Consider the following 14519-nt stretch of genomic DNA (forward strand, 5'->3'; position numbering starts at 1 on the left):
CCAGAGTAGTTTTGAAGTGCGGTCACTATTATAATGTTGGGAAACTTGGCAGATTTGCACACAAAAAAACAATGAGATAAACAACCAAATAATCTGTGATGTTGGTTGATAGATAAATATTGGCCAGGACAGTAGGCAGAGCTCCCCTGTTCTTTTTCAAACAGTGCCAGGGGTCCATTGCTTCAACCTAAGAGGGCAAACAGGGCCTTTATTTTACAACCTATCTGAAGTCAGCACCTTCAACAGTGCTGCTCATCCCCAGTATTGCACTGAGCTGTCAATCTAGATTATGTGGTGGACTGCAACTTGGGCCCAAAACCTTCAGACTCAGAGGTGAAAGCTGACATGTACTGCATATAATCACACACACTACATACCCATACCACATAAGGTTCTCCATTAACACATGTAAACATATAGACAGTAAAACGGTAATCCAAAGAAAGGCGGGGCTGAATAGAGACCAAAAAGGAGATCTTTTTGTGGAAGCAGAGGGCATGGCTGAGATACCAAATGAGTACTTTGTATTTGTCTTCATTAAAGAAGATTCTGCCAATGTCACAGAAAAGGAGGAGGCAGTAGTAAAATTACATAAGATAAAAATAGATAAAAATTAGGTACTTAAGAGGTTAAAAGTAGAAGTTACCTGATACTACAACAACAACTGGTATTCATATAGCACCTTTAACGTAGTAAAACATCCCAAGGAGAAGGACAAATCTGGCAACTAAAGGTCTGCCAAACTAATGTCAGTGGTGGGAAACTTTGAATTACAATAATCCAGGGCAAAATTAATTGGTGCTTGAAAAATATGGGGAAATAAATGAAAACCAGCACAGATTATTAAACCAAATCTTGTTTGACTATCTTGATTTAGTTCTTTGATGAAGTAACATGAGGGTAGTGTGGTTGATGTTGTGCATATAGGCTTTCTAAAGGTGATTGAAAAGTACCACATAATTGAAGTTAGCAAAATTGAAGCCCAATGGGATTAAAGGGGTAGTGCTGCGCAGATAAGAAACTGGCTAAGGGACAGAAAACAGAGATTAGTGGTGAACGATTGTTTTTCAGACTGGTGTGAATTTTACATGGTGTCCCTGGGATCAGTGTTGAGGCTACTGCTGTTTTTGACATATAAATTGTCTGACTTGATTTCAGGATTGACAAAATGGGCAGACACATGGCAGGTGAAATTTAACTCAAAGAAGTGTGAAGTGATTCTTTTTGGTAGAAAGAATGCAGAGAGGCAATATATGTTAAATAGTACAATTTTGAAGGGGGTACAGGAACAGGAGACCTGGGGCTGCATGCACATAGATCTTTGAAGGTGGCAGGACAAATTGAGAAGGCTGTTAAAAAAACACAAAGGATTCTTGATTTTATAAATTGAGGCATAGGATACAAAAGCAAGGAAGTTATGCTAAACGTTTATAAAACACTGGTTAAGCCCCAGCTGGAGTATTGTAGCTAATCAGAGAAAGGTCAAGGCATTAGAGAGGATGCAGAAATGATTTACTGGAATGGTACCAGGGATGAAGAACTTGAAGCACTTCAGTTACCTGGAGAGACTAGAGAAACTGGGTTATTTTCCTTACAGCAGAGAAAGTTAAGGGGAGATTTGATAGAAGTGTTCACAATCATGAAGGGTTTTGATAGAGTAAGTAAGGAGAAACTGTTTCTAGTGGCCGGAGAAGGATCAGTAACCAGAGATCACAGATTTAAGGCAACTGGCAAAAGAACCAAAGGCGACATGAGAAAAACATTTTTTTAAGAAACGAGTTGTTATGGTCTGGAATGGTGGTGGGAGCAGGTTCAATAATAACTTGCAAAAAATAATTGGATAAATACATGGCTGTGGGGAAAGAGCAGGGGCATGGGACTAATTGCTTAGCTCTTTCAATGAGCCATCACATGGGCCAAATGGCCTCCTGTGCTGTATCAGTTTATGTTTCTATAAACACAAACTTATGAGTTCTCATTGTACCCACATAAATACACCAAACATAGCACAGCACGCTGCACATTTACAAATGCACAGATCTGATATATCTCAGCCCTGAATTTCCATAGGGGTTCACCTGAACTCTTATCTGATATGTATGGTACTTGATAACTGTTAACTGAACTCTAAATGGCCCCCTGATGGGATTAAACACATTGTAGCAATTACACTTCCCTTGTATTTCTTTTGTTATGCTTTAACAGGAACATTCTTAATGGTCTGGAAGTAAAAACAGTTAGTTATTCCCATCAATGTGCGTTTTTATTTAGACATAACACTGCTGTAACTTCATTGCGAGACCGGCAGGATCCTTGGGGGAAATGGTGCAAATAGCTGACAATGGCATTGTCTTATTCCTGTCTGTATTTATATGAGCTAATTGTAAAATTGTTAGTAACAGCAGTGTGTTACTTTACACTTTTACAGAGGTATTCCTTTGACCTCTTCCACAAAACTGCTGAAGATGCTGACATTCCCTTGAGTAATCCGATTATCCCAGGCGGCTTCGAAGCAATTCCAGGTATATCGACATATGTAATTATCAGTCTTTCAAAGGTTTGTTTCTAGCACAGATCTGCCATATTTTAGACATTACAATACAAAGTTTCAAATGTATACAAAAGTTAGATTTCCTGCAGGATTTGCTGACCTTGAAAATGTGGTCTCTCCCTAAGGGTAGGAGCTGAAGATTTGAAAGTAGCTGCCAATCTTCTCTGGATAATTAACCTCTTATTTACTTCAGGCAGTGCCTATTTAAACTACCTCCCCACAAGGAGAACCCGATGCAGTGACCATAAAGGAACGGGCCAGATTATACACATCTCGATTTTAGCAGCTAAATGTTATAACTGCACTTCAGACCCCAGATTACCTGTGGACAGTAAACATGATGAGGATGTGTGAGGATTAGTGAACAAATACATTGTATTACATAGGCACTGATCCCAATACCTGGAGTCTAAGTCAGGGCTTTGTGGGGGCAGACAGGGGTGTGAGGACAGGGAGGGGGTGGGGCAAGTGTGGCGAAAAGAAAGGCTTGTTTTATAGAAGCGAAGAAGTTAGTTAATTTATTAAATGCCAAATATTTTAAGTGATGAACTTGGCTATCCATTCCTGCTTTTCTAAAGTCCTCTTTATCTATTGGTATTCTTTTTGTAAGCAGGTACATTTAATTTTAATTAGCAATTTTGAGCCTCTCACCAATCAAAATCCACATCTTGACCAGGAGTCAGTTCAGACCAGAGCCAAATAGCCTAGATTCTTGATGAGAGCGACATAATCATGTTGAACACCATTCTCAATAATGTACATGCTGCTATTTGTAGCTAGGCTGTAATACTCTCCCTAAAACGCATCTCTTCGACCAAGCATTTGGGCACCCATTATATCTTCTTCTTTGGCTCGCCATCCATTTTTGTCCGATTACGCTTCTATAAAGTGCCTTGGGACATTTTTCCCCATTAAAGTCACCACATGAATGCAAATTGCTGTAAAAGGTTGCAGGATCCCGACACAAGATATGACTGGAGTGGCATTACAAGGGTTCCACACTTTCATCATTAGCACCAGTGCTGCTGCAGTTGCAGCTCAATATTCCGTATTGATTCAAAAGTGCATAACCCTTTTACCTGTGGAACTCATTAATAGAAAATGCAGTTCTCTGGAACTGTTTCCCTTGTACACAGATATTTAAGTGTAATGTTCAGCCAGAATTGTCAAAGCATGCATTAGTTTACACATGTCATCTCTTGGTACCCAAGTACAATTTATCCAAGCTTTATCTAATGACCACCAAGGTCAGTTCCATGGGACAACTCTTTTGATTGCCACCCTGTGTTATACTATCTCCTCCAAAAAAAATAGTAACTAATAGGCCTGCTGAAAAACATAGTCAAATTCATTATTTGATTCAACTGGTTGACTAGATAAAGGATCTCCAAGATTGCTCTGCATATAGCATTATTTCATTATACTTTATTTCAGTTTCTGTACTTAATGCCACTTAACATACCACAATGTTAGAATTAATCAGAGTGATTTTCTTCAGTGAATATCAGTAAATCAGGCAGGAAAGTGCACATGCCTGATTTTCCTTTACATTTAACGTGTCATCAGTTATTTGAACTGGTGACTAAACATGGGTTTTATTTCTCAAACAATTTTAACTTTTTTCCATTTATTCAACCATTCTCGGGTTTTAACATTAGCCTCAGAAGAGACCCCTAAACCAATAGTGCTGAATGTTTCCCATTTTCTGTATCTCTGAGCAAGATTTCCAACTTAATGTGAATATTCAGATCAGTGAACTTAGCAGTTCTGAAGCAGTATTCTAAGGGGAATTAAGAGTGCAGTGAAGGTTATTTAGATTAATACTGAGTTAAGTTTCCATGGTGTTCCCCATTCTCCCAACATAAAAACCTCAGAGAAATTATACGAGCAACCAATTATGCTGTTTCCCTGGGATTCTCTCTTGTCTTTCACCAAAGTTACAGTGAACAACTGGAGGAAATCCAGCGGAAATACCAGGCGTAGGATTTTTAGTATTCTTTCTTTCTTTTGGGCCTCCTTATCTCGAGAGACAATGGATACGCGCCTGGAGGTGGTCAGTGGTTTGTGAAGCAGCGCCTGGAGTGGCTATAAAGGCCAATTCTGGAGTGACAGGCTCTTCCACAGGTGCTGCAGAGAAATTTGTTTGTTGGGGCTGTTGCACAGTTGGCTCTCCCCTTGCGCCTCTGTCTTTTTTCCTGCCAACTACTAAGTCTCTTCAACTCGCCACAATTTAGCCCTGTCTTTATGGCTGCCCGCCAGCTCTGGCGAATGCTGGCAACTGACTCCCACGACTTGTGATCAATGTCACACGATTTCATGTCGCGTTTGCAGACGTCTTTATAACGGAGACATGGACGGCCGGTGGGTCTGATACCAGTGGCGAGCTCGCTGTACAATGTGTCTTTGGGGATCCTGCCATCTTCCATGCGGCTCACATGGCCAAGCCATCTCAAGCGCCGCTGACTCAGTAGTGTGTATAAGCTGGGGGTGTTGGCCGCTTCAAGGACTTCTGTGTTGGAGATATAGTCCTGCCACCTGATGCCAAGTATTCTCCGAAGGCAGCGAAGATGGAATGAATTGAGACGTCGCTCTTGGCTGGCATACGTTGTCCAGGCCTCGCTGCCGTAGAGCAAGGTACTGAGGACACAGGCCTGATACACTCGGACTTTTGTGTTCCGTGTCAGTGCGCCATTTTCCCACACTCTCTTGGCCAGTCTGGACATAGCAGTGGAAGCCTTTCCCATGCGCTTGTTGATTTCTGCATCTAGAGACAGGTTACTGGTGATAGTTGAGCCTAGGTAGGTGAACTCTTGAACCACTTCCAGAGCGTGGTCGCCAATATTGATGGATGGAGCATTTCTGACATCCTGCCCCATGATGTTCGTTTTCTTGAGGCTGATGGTTAGGCCAAATTCATTGCAGGCAGACGCAAACCTGTCGATGAGACTCTGCAGGCATTCTTCAGTGTGAGATGTTAAAGCAGCATCGTCAGCAAAGAGGAGTTCTCTGATGAGGACTTTCCGTACTTTGGACTTCGCTCTTAGACGGGCAAGGTTGAACAACCTGCCCCCTGATCTTGTGTGGAGGAAAATTCCTTCTTCAGAGGATTTGAACGCATGTGAAAGCAGCAGGGAGAAGAAAATCCCAAAAAGTGTGGGTGCGAGAACACAGCCCTGTTTCACACCACTCAGGATAGGAAAGGGCTCTGATGAGGAGCCACCATGTTGAATTGTGCCTTTCATATTGTCATGGAATGAGGTGATGATACTTAGTAGCTTTGGTGGACATCCGATCTTTTCTAGTAGTCTGAAGAGACCACGTCTGCTGACGAGGTCAAAGGCTTTGGTGAGATCAATGAAAGCAATGTAGAGGGGCATCTGTTGTTCACGGCATTTCTCCTGTATCTGACGAAGGGAGAACAGCATGTCAATAGTCGATCTCTCTGCACGAAAGCCACACTGTGCCTCAGGGTAGACGCGCTCGGCCAGCTTCTGGAGCCTGTTCAGAGCGACTCGAGCAAAGACTTTCCCCACTATGCTGAGCAGGGAGATTCCACGGTAGTTGTTGCAGTCACCGCGGTCACCTTTGTTTTTATAGAGGGTGATGATGTTGGCATCGCGCATGTCCTGGGGTACTGCTCCCTCGTCCCAGCACAGGCATAGCAGTTCATGTAGTGCTGAGAGTATAGCAGGCTTGGCACTCTTGATTATTTCAGGGGTAATGCTGTCCTTCCCAGGGGCTTTTCCGCTGGCTAGGGAATCAATGGCATCACTGAGTTCCGATTTGGTTGGCTGTATGTCCAGCTCATCCATGACTGGTAGAGGCTGGGCTGCATTGAGGGCAGTCTCAGTGACAGCATTCTCCCTGGAGTACAGTTCTAGGTAGTGCTCAACCCAGCGGTCCATCTGTTTGCGTTGGTCAGTGATTATGTCCCCCGATTTAGATTTGAGGGGGGTGATCTTCTTGATGGTTGGCCCAAGAGCTCTCTTCATGCCATCATACATTCCTCTGATGTTTCCGGTGTCTGAGGCCAGCTGAATATGACTGCATAGGTGTTGCCAGTAGTCGTTTGCGCAACGCCTAGCTGTTCTTTGTGCAGTACTTCTGGCTGCTTTAAGTGCTGCGGATGTTAAATCGCTGGGGGCTTTCTTGTAGTTCAAAAGTGCAATGCGCTTAGCGGCTATGACAGGTTCCAGCTCTTCATTATGAGATTGAAACCAGTCTGCATTTCTCTTCGCACTTTTGCCATAGGTGGTCAAAGCTGACTCATAGATGGCGTCTCTGATGTGGGCCCACTTGGTCTCAGCATCCCCTGTGGGAGTGTTTTGAAGGGCTGTTACAAGTGAATTTAGAAATTTTTGTAACAGCTGTGGGTGAGAAATTCTGCTCGTGTTGATGCGCGGATGGCCCTTCTGCTTGGAATGATGCAACTTCTTTGGTCTGAGTCTAACCTTGCTGCACACCAGGGAGTGGTCGGTGTCGCAGTCCGCACTGTGGAAGCTGCGTGTGATTTGAACACTGTTTAAGGCGGCTCGCCTTGTGACAATGAGGTCTAGCTGGTGCCAACGACGTGATCTTGGGTGCCTCCATGAAACCTGGTGACAGGGTTTAGTGTGAAAGAACGAGTTGGTGATGCAGAGGTTATGATAGGTACACAACTCAAGCAGTCTCTGCCCGTTCTCATTCATCCTTCCAACGCCATAGCGCCCAAGGCAGGAGGGCCATGAGTCATGGTCGGCCCCAACCCTGGCATTAAAGTCCCCCAGCAGGAATAGGTGTTCGGTGTTGGGGATGCTGCTAATGATGTTATGGAGTTGTTCATAGAACTGGTCTTTAGCTTCAGGTGCGGAGCAGAGTGTTGGAGCATAGATGCTGAGTAGGTGTACTGGACCAGAGGTGGTGAGCAGTCGGATGGACAGTATGCGTTCCGAGCCATTTGAGGGAGGCTCTATCATGCTGAGCAAGGAGTTTCTGATGGCGAAGCCCACTCCATGCTGTCTTGGTTCTTCAGGATCCCTGCCCTGCCAGAAGAAGGTGTAGTCTTGCTCTGCTAGAGAGCCACTCGCGGGGAGGCGAGTCTCCTGAAGTGCTGCAATGTCCACATTGAATCTACTGAGCTCGTTGTTAATGATGGCGGTCTTCCGAGAATCGTTGATTTGTGTAAGGTCTTCCGACAGGCCAGGACACATAGTTCTGACGTTCCAGCTTGCAAAACGAAGGGCTGGTACCTTCTTTCCTTTTTTCATGTTGTTTGGTGCGGTGTATCAGTCCACCTTTCGGGCAATGACCCTGAGCTCCAAGCACCCATTGAAGCAGGCAGACTGTGGCGGGACAGAACCTTATTGACCGGGGGCTGCCCGGTTTGAGGCGGGCGGTAGCTGTCCAGTGAGGTGCAATGACCTCTCCCACCGACAAAGGCAACCCGTGGCGCCCAGTTTCTACGCCAATTTATCTGGACTTATAACCCGTAACTGCTGCCTTCCGTGTTGTTTTAGTCGCTGTGAGGCAACTATGGAGTGACCTCTCCATGGCGCATGCCTGGGCAAATTTATGGAGGTTGAGAATTGCCCAGTCGTCAAAACCCCCCTCTCGGCCTTTCTGGTGGGGTCCAAAGGAGTGCAGGAAACGACGTTTGGCACCAGTATGGCTGCAGGAACTGCCGGAAACATGCCAAAGGTGACACATGACCGCCTACGGGGTTCCGCTCCGGATTTTCTGTTAGGGTTTACTCCCTTAGCCTTGGTCTCTCCCGAGACGCCCACAAGGCAGTGGGGTTGTTGGGGCCCCTACACAGGTGTAGGATGGTGCCGGTGGGAGGAGGGGATGCAAGGGGGAGGGGTAGAGGGAGGGGGTGGGGGGGGGGTGCAGGGGAAGGGGGTGCGGGGTGAAGATGGTGCGAGGGGGGGGCGGGCTGGGACGGGGTTGTGAGGGGGTGAGCTGAGAGGGTGGAGCAGGGAAGGGGACGGGGTGGGGGGGGTGGAAGGGGGGTAAAAGGGGGGGGAGGGGGGGTGGAATCTGGTGCAGGTAATAAGCCATTTCCTCAGTGCCCACCATCGACGTCCGGAAAGCTCATCCACGTCCTTCGGGAGGTGAAGCATCATTTGGCAGACTTAGAGGTATTATAAAAGCAAAATACTGCAGATGCTGGAAATCTGAAATAAAAACAAGAAATGCTGGAAATACTCAGCAGATCTGGCAGCATCTGTGGAAAGAGAAGCAGAGTTAACTTTTCAGGTCAGTGACACTTCATCAGAACTGGCAGAGGCTAGAAATGTAATAGGTTTTAAGCAAATAAAGCGGGGGTGGGGCAAGAGATAACAAAAGAGATGGTGTTGATAGGACAAGGTCACAGAGAATAACCGACCAGAAGGTCATGGAGTAAAGGCAAATGGTGTGTTAATTGTGTTCGGAAAGACAAAGCGTTAGTGCAGAGAGGGTGTTAATTGACAGAAGAAATAGAACAACCTGGCCCAAAGCACAAACATGACAAAAAAAGCAGTGGGTAGGCACATGGTAAAAAAATGAATGATGAAACAAAATGAAGTAAAATAAACAAAGAAAAAAGAAAAAATAGCTGAAAATAAAAAAGGGGGCCCGTCACGCTCTGTAGGATTTTTAGTAACTGGTGTGTCCGTTATCAGCAAAGTAGAAGTCAGGCACGGAGTTAAACAAAAGTTCCACATGCAGCTCATATGTAAAGAAATGTGACCTTGTATTCTGAAAGCTGCACCTGCAGTTCAATATTGAGTGGAGACTGGACCATGTAAAAGGAAATGATTGACTGATTTAGTATTCTCTCATCAAACATAGGCATGAAAGCAATTACAGTTGTTTAATTTTGTTACTTTGTTATTTTCATCATTCAAAAAGTAAAGCTAATCTAGTCCTAACATGTTAGGTTTCACTGAATAATTGTAGTGTAATTGAAGTTAATGCACTGTACTCAGAATAGTTATAAAGCTAATGCGAGATGCACTCAACATTTTATTTTTAGGAAATTAGCAATAAAGGATTTTAGCCTCTTGAATGACTGGCCTGAAATGCCCACGATAGGGAGGACGTAAGTCTGATTTCCACCTGGGTGGTGGTCGGAAAACGAACCACAATCTGATTCTGCTGAGGTCCTGTCCATTTTTGATTAGCCCTTTAAATTTTGGTCTGGGGTGTGTTGTGGGCAGATCTTGTGATGTTCTCACAAACTGCCCGCCCGCCTCCACTCCCCCACCTCCAACTCACAATAAGCAGGCCTGTTTGGGGGTTCTTGGGCTTCACCTGGAATTCCTTCCTTTATATCCTTGAAAAGCCTCAGTGGAAATCACGACAGTTATGTCCTGGAATGGATCCCTTTGAAGCCTCCTAAAGGTCCCAATCCTATACTGGTATGAGTCACTGGATCCCAGAGGATAGTAAATTCAATAAGAGTTGAAGAATTAGCAAAATGATTTGCCTTTGGCCAGTTGGGCCTCGGGAGGACTTCTGCCCTGCCTTAAAAGAGTGTACCGACTTGGGTTGGGGAGGGCACTGCTACTGTACCTTTGCAGGTGTTGGCAGGCTATATTGGATGTGCAAATGACCCCATCCCAGGGATTTCAGAAGGGGTTGCCAACCAGGAATTAAGCCAGGCCAGCAGAGTGGGTCATCAGGAATTTCCAGGCCTGTGTCTTTTTTTTTTGATATCTTGACCAAGGTCTTCTGTTTCTGCACTCGCCAGCTCAACATTTCTACCCCGTCATTTGAGGGGCAAGAAACCACAGGCTAGAGAGCACAGAAACAGAAACTCCAGGCTCTGGTCACTACTTTTGTTCAAATTTTTCTGTTTGCAGACAAAGAAGACAGCAATGATGTTAAGAAGGTGAATGAAGATATGGCCAATTGCGATAAAACTTCAGTGGTCAACATGAATTTGTCTAAGGAAATTAATGAGAAGCAAAACAACTGTGAGGCAGAAACAAACCACAGCCCAGGTAAGCACCATGGAACAGTATGCGCAGCAATGGTGATTCTGAAAAAAAAGCAACAGAATATTTGGTTATGCCATTTGTAATTTATTTCATTTTGTTCGATTGTCAGTAGAATGGAACTATGTGGAATGTTCAAGGTCAGATTAGAAAATGAAATATTTTGTTTATCACCAGCTTTGCATATGGGAATAATGACCCTGCTGGTCATTTTCTGCTTTCTGTTATTTTTTTCGAAAGTCCATTTGCACTGATGTTGCGCCAAACGATCAGGAGAACTCTCGTGGAAATTTTAGTCCAATATCTATTGGATGGGGAGCTATCGACCTGGAACTAGAGCAGTACATATTGGGGAAAGGTTAAAAGGGCTACTGAGAGGATAGGAAGGGAGGCGGTGGTGGGGTAGGCTGCAGCATACACTTAAAACCCTGAACAGAGCATGCCTTGCTGCAAGGGATGTTTTGAAAGTTCCCTTTACCAATATGGTAGCATTTGCAATACAGGCGAAGATCAGCCATGGGACATTGCACCTCGAAATTGGTGCTTTTTGCGCTCATTTTCTACCTGGAGAACAGAGGCAATGAGGACCAATTTTTCACACTCTGCTTGAATGTTCTTTACACTGGTCTGCATTGATGTTTATCTATTAATTCTAAAACTCAGCCCACAATTAAGAGAGGTTAGAATAAAATCATGAACAGCTGAGCAATAAACATTCACGGTCATTAAATACATCATTGTGATGTATTTTGCATTTGACTTAATGTGATTATTTTTTGCCATTAAAGCAGTGAGTGCGTGTTTGATACCCTGGTTGCCAATGGTGATGTGCTTTGGATGATGAAGCAGACTTTCCTGTTTCACCACCTGATCCTAGGAGCTCGGCAGAGTAAGATCGCTTATCATAAATTTAGGCACAAGTTCCTCAAGGTTTTCCATTTGCTCATTCTAATGGACAGAAAACTGTGCGCAGCTTGTGTCTGAATTTGTGATAGCACTGCTGCCCTGCCTAGCTCTTATACATGGGCACAGAAAATGAAAATTTGCCTTTGCATGCAACAAAAAAAAATCATATTCACAATTGTATCTGTAGTAAATTCAAGACTGTTGTGGACTGTGTGTCATCTTGGGGATGCTCAGTTGGCAGTTGGCAGTTGAAAGTAGTATAAAATGTGGGCATGTTCAAAGAGGAAATCAGGTTTGTGGTTGGATAGTTTGTGCTTCTACTTTGCAAAATTTTAAACTGCTGGAAGGACGGATTTATCTTACTTACACATGACAGCAGCTGCAGCTGACTGAAATTAACAACACTTTAGCAATAACAGTTGAACAGATGCTTGAGAAAACACTTTTCCTATATAAACATACACACACTAACACCTCAAGAGGCACTGTGGCATCAGTCTGTGATAGATTGAATATGGAGAAAGAAAACCACAGATGTTGGAAATCTGAAGTAAACACAGAAATGCTGGAAATTCACAGCAGGTGAGTCAGCAACCAAATGAGGAAGATAGGCTATAATTTGGGGCATATCTTTTATCAGAGATTAACTCAAAATGTTTATGATAGACAAAGATCAGTAATTTCACTGACAGTTCCAGAACGCTTTTCTCTCAATTTACTTTAATCTCAATACTTTCTTTGTAAAGAACAAGAATACTTTTTGTGTTCAGTATGTGACTGCTCTTTAGATAGGCTAAAGAATAAAGGCTGGCTAAGTTCATGTCTCAGCTACTTTTACATAGATATTTCAACATGGAAGCATGCCTTCGGGTCTAACCACTCCAAGTCCTCATCCCATGTTCTTGCCCTGTTCCCATATCCCTTAGTCACCCTGCAGTTAAAAGTTGATCTAGTCTGAGCTTTATAAATTACACTGGTAGGACTTTACACAGTATCACAACATTCTTTAAAAAAGATACCCCTGCCTTCTGTCCAAAATCCCTGATATTATATGCACTCCCCCTTGTTTCAGACCCCTTAACATTGGCAATATTCTGTTTCTACCTCCTCTGGCCCACGGCTACTGATTTTTTAGTGACAAATTACTTTTTGTGATTGGCTTATGTCTATACATGGAAGTGGTTAGAGACTCAGAGTTTTATTATTTCAATGCCTGTTCTGTCCAATAAACATGCGCCTTATTAGCAGCATCTAGCAGTTCTGAAAATGGGCATTGATCAAAGAAAGGGAAAAGTCAGATTGTAGGATTAGGTGTGGTGTTCTACTTTAAAATGACTCTGACTTTCTGTAACTTAAGTTTATGTTCTGGGCAATGATTTCTAGAATAATGAGTTAAGAATGCAACTTGGTTTAAATTCAAGACCCAGTTCAGAGAAGGTAAAACTCCGAAATATAGAAAAGGAACAGTTGCATGCCTTTGCTTTGTTGTGTCAATTATTTTGCTGTTTAAATGACTTAGTAGTGTATTTAAGTTTTCACAAGATCCTGTTCTTGGAGTTGGAAACTGGTAGTGTGAGGTTGGAATATCCTGGAAGAAGATTCTAGCAGACTGCTGGAGGCCAAAGGTTAGGTGAGTGGGCAGATATGTGGTAAATGGAGCTGAACATAAATAAGTGTGAAGTGGGGTACATTTGCAGGAAAGAAATGTGGAGAGAAGAGAAAGATGACTTCGATGGTAAGACTTTCAATGGGCTGGAGGAACAGTGAGGCCTAGGGATGCTGCTGCGTCGATCTTTAAAACAGGATTGCAGTCGGAAAAGGGCCTAAAAGCAGCAAATTGGATTCTGGGCTTGATAGGTGGGGTCATTGAATAGTAAAACATGGAGGTGATAATGAATTTGTACATCACTGATCAGTTTACAATCTAGAGTACTATGTGTAGTTTTGGGCACCTCATTATAGAAATGATGCTGAAGCCATGAGAATGGTGAAAGTATCAGTGATGAGAGGATATGGTTATAACAGTCTTGACATAGGACTGTTTTTCCTACAACAAAGAATGTTATGGGGAATCTACCAAAGGTATTCAAACTTTGGAAGAGTTTGAGAAGGTAAATAGTGAGAGATTATTTGAGGATTAATCTTAGAAACATAAAGCAACAGTGTTATGCAAAGAGTTATTCAAATGCTGTTCCAGAGCCCTCCTGACTGGTCTCCTCTCCTTCACTCTCCATAAACATCAGCTTATCCAAAACACTATTGCCCTTATCCAATTCTACATGAAGTTCCACTCACCCCATGTTTGCTGACCTACGTTGGCTCCCAGCCTCAAATTTAAATTTCTCATCTTCATGTTTAAATTCCTTCATTGGCTCACCCCTTCATAATTCCGTAACCTTTTCTAGCTCTGAACCCTCTGAGAGCTCTGCATTCCTTGAACTCTGGCCTCTTGTCCCCACTTACTTTGCAATGCCATTGATGGTCATGCCTTCAGCCATTTAGGTCCTGTGCTCTGGAATTCTTCCATAATACTCTACGCTTCTCAAACTTACTCTGCTCCATTAACACCCTCCTTGAAAAAAATACATTTCTTTGACTAAGCTTTTAGTAATCCTTCCAAATATCTCTTTCTTCATTTTTATGTCAATTTAGGTCTGATTACACTACTGTTAAATGCCTTGAGACATCTTTCTATATTACTCATAACTTTAGGAAGGAATTACATAAATGTTTGAAGAAGAAAAATATTGAAGGGAAGAGGGAAAGTACAGGGAAATAGGTCATTTCTGAAGAGGAGCTAGCACTAAGACTGCCACAGTCAAGATAGGCCAAGGGGCTGTGCTGAAATTTCTATGATCCTATAATTTTGTATTGTACATGAACAGCATTGCATTGTAAGAGTATAAATTATTGCATTGTTTTTGAGATTATTATTTGTTTTCTTTTAAAATTTTGCACCCTCTGATTATAGTTTAAGTGATGGACTTTGATCCAGCAATAGTGAAATGCTTGGAGCTCCCCTGTTGGATCATTAGCGAAATACATTGGGGGTAATTTTGTGGTGCAGAGCTTCACCAGTGGTGATCACAGTGGCAGAGGTAGGG

At 43.3% G+C, this 14519-nt stretch overlaps 1 protein-coding gene across 1 annotated transcript in view; it reads left to right on the forward strand.

The window, feature by feature from the left end:
- The window catches only part of si:dkey-27h10.2 (uncharacterized), a 313284-nt gene that overhangs the window by 64902 nt on the left and 233863 nt on the right, over positions 1 to 14519 (forward strand). The window contains exons 4-5 of the mRNA XM_068041603.1: positions 2429 to 2522; positions 10375 to 10515. Coding sequence (XP_067897704.1) covers positions 2429 to 2522; positions 10375 to 10515 — 235 coding nt within the window. The remainder of the gene's footprint in view (positions 1 to 2428; positions 2523 to 10374; positions 10516 to 14519) is intronic.

This window comes from Heterodontus francisci, chromosome 1 (genome assembly GCF_036365525.1).
Source record: "Heterodontus francisci isolate sHetFra1 chromosome 1, sHetFra1.hap1, whole genome shotgun sequence".
NCBI lineage: Eukaryota > Metazoa > Chordata > Chondrichthyes > Heterodontiformes > Heterodontidae > Heterodontus > Heterodontus francisci.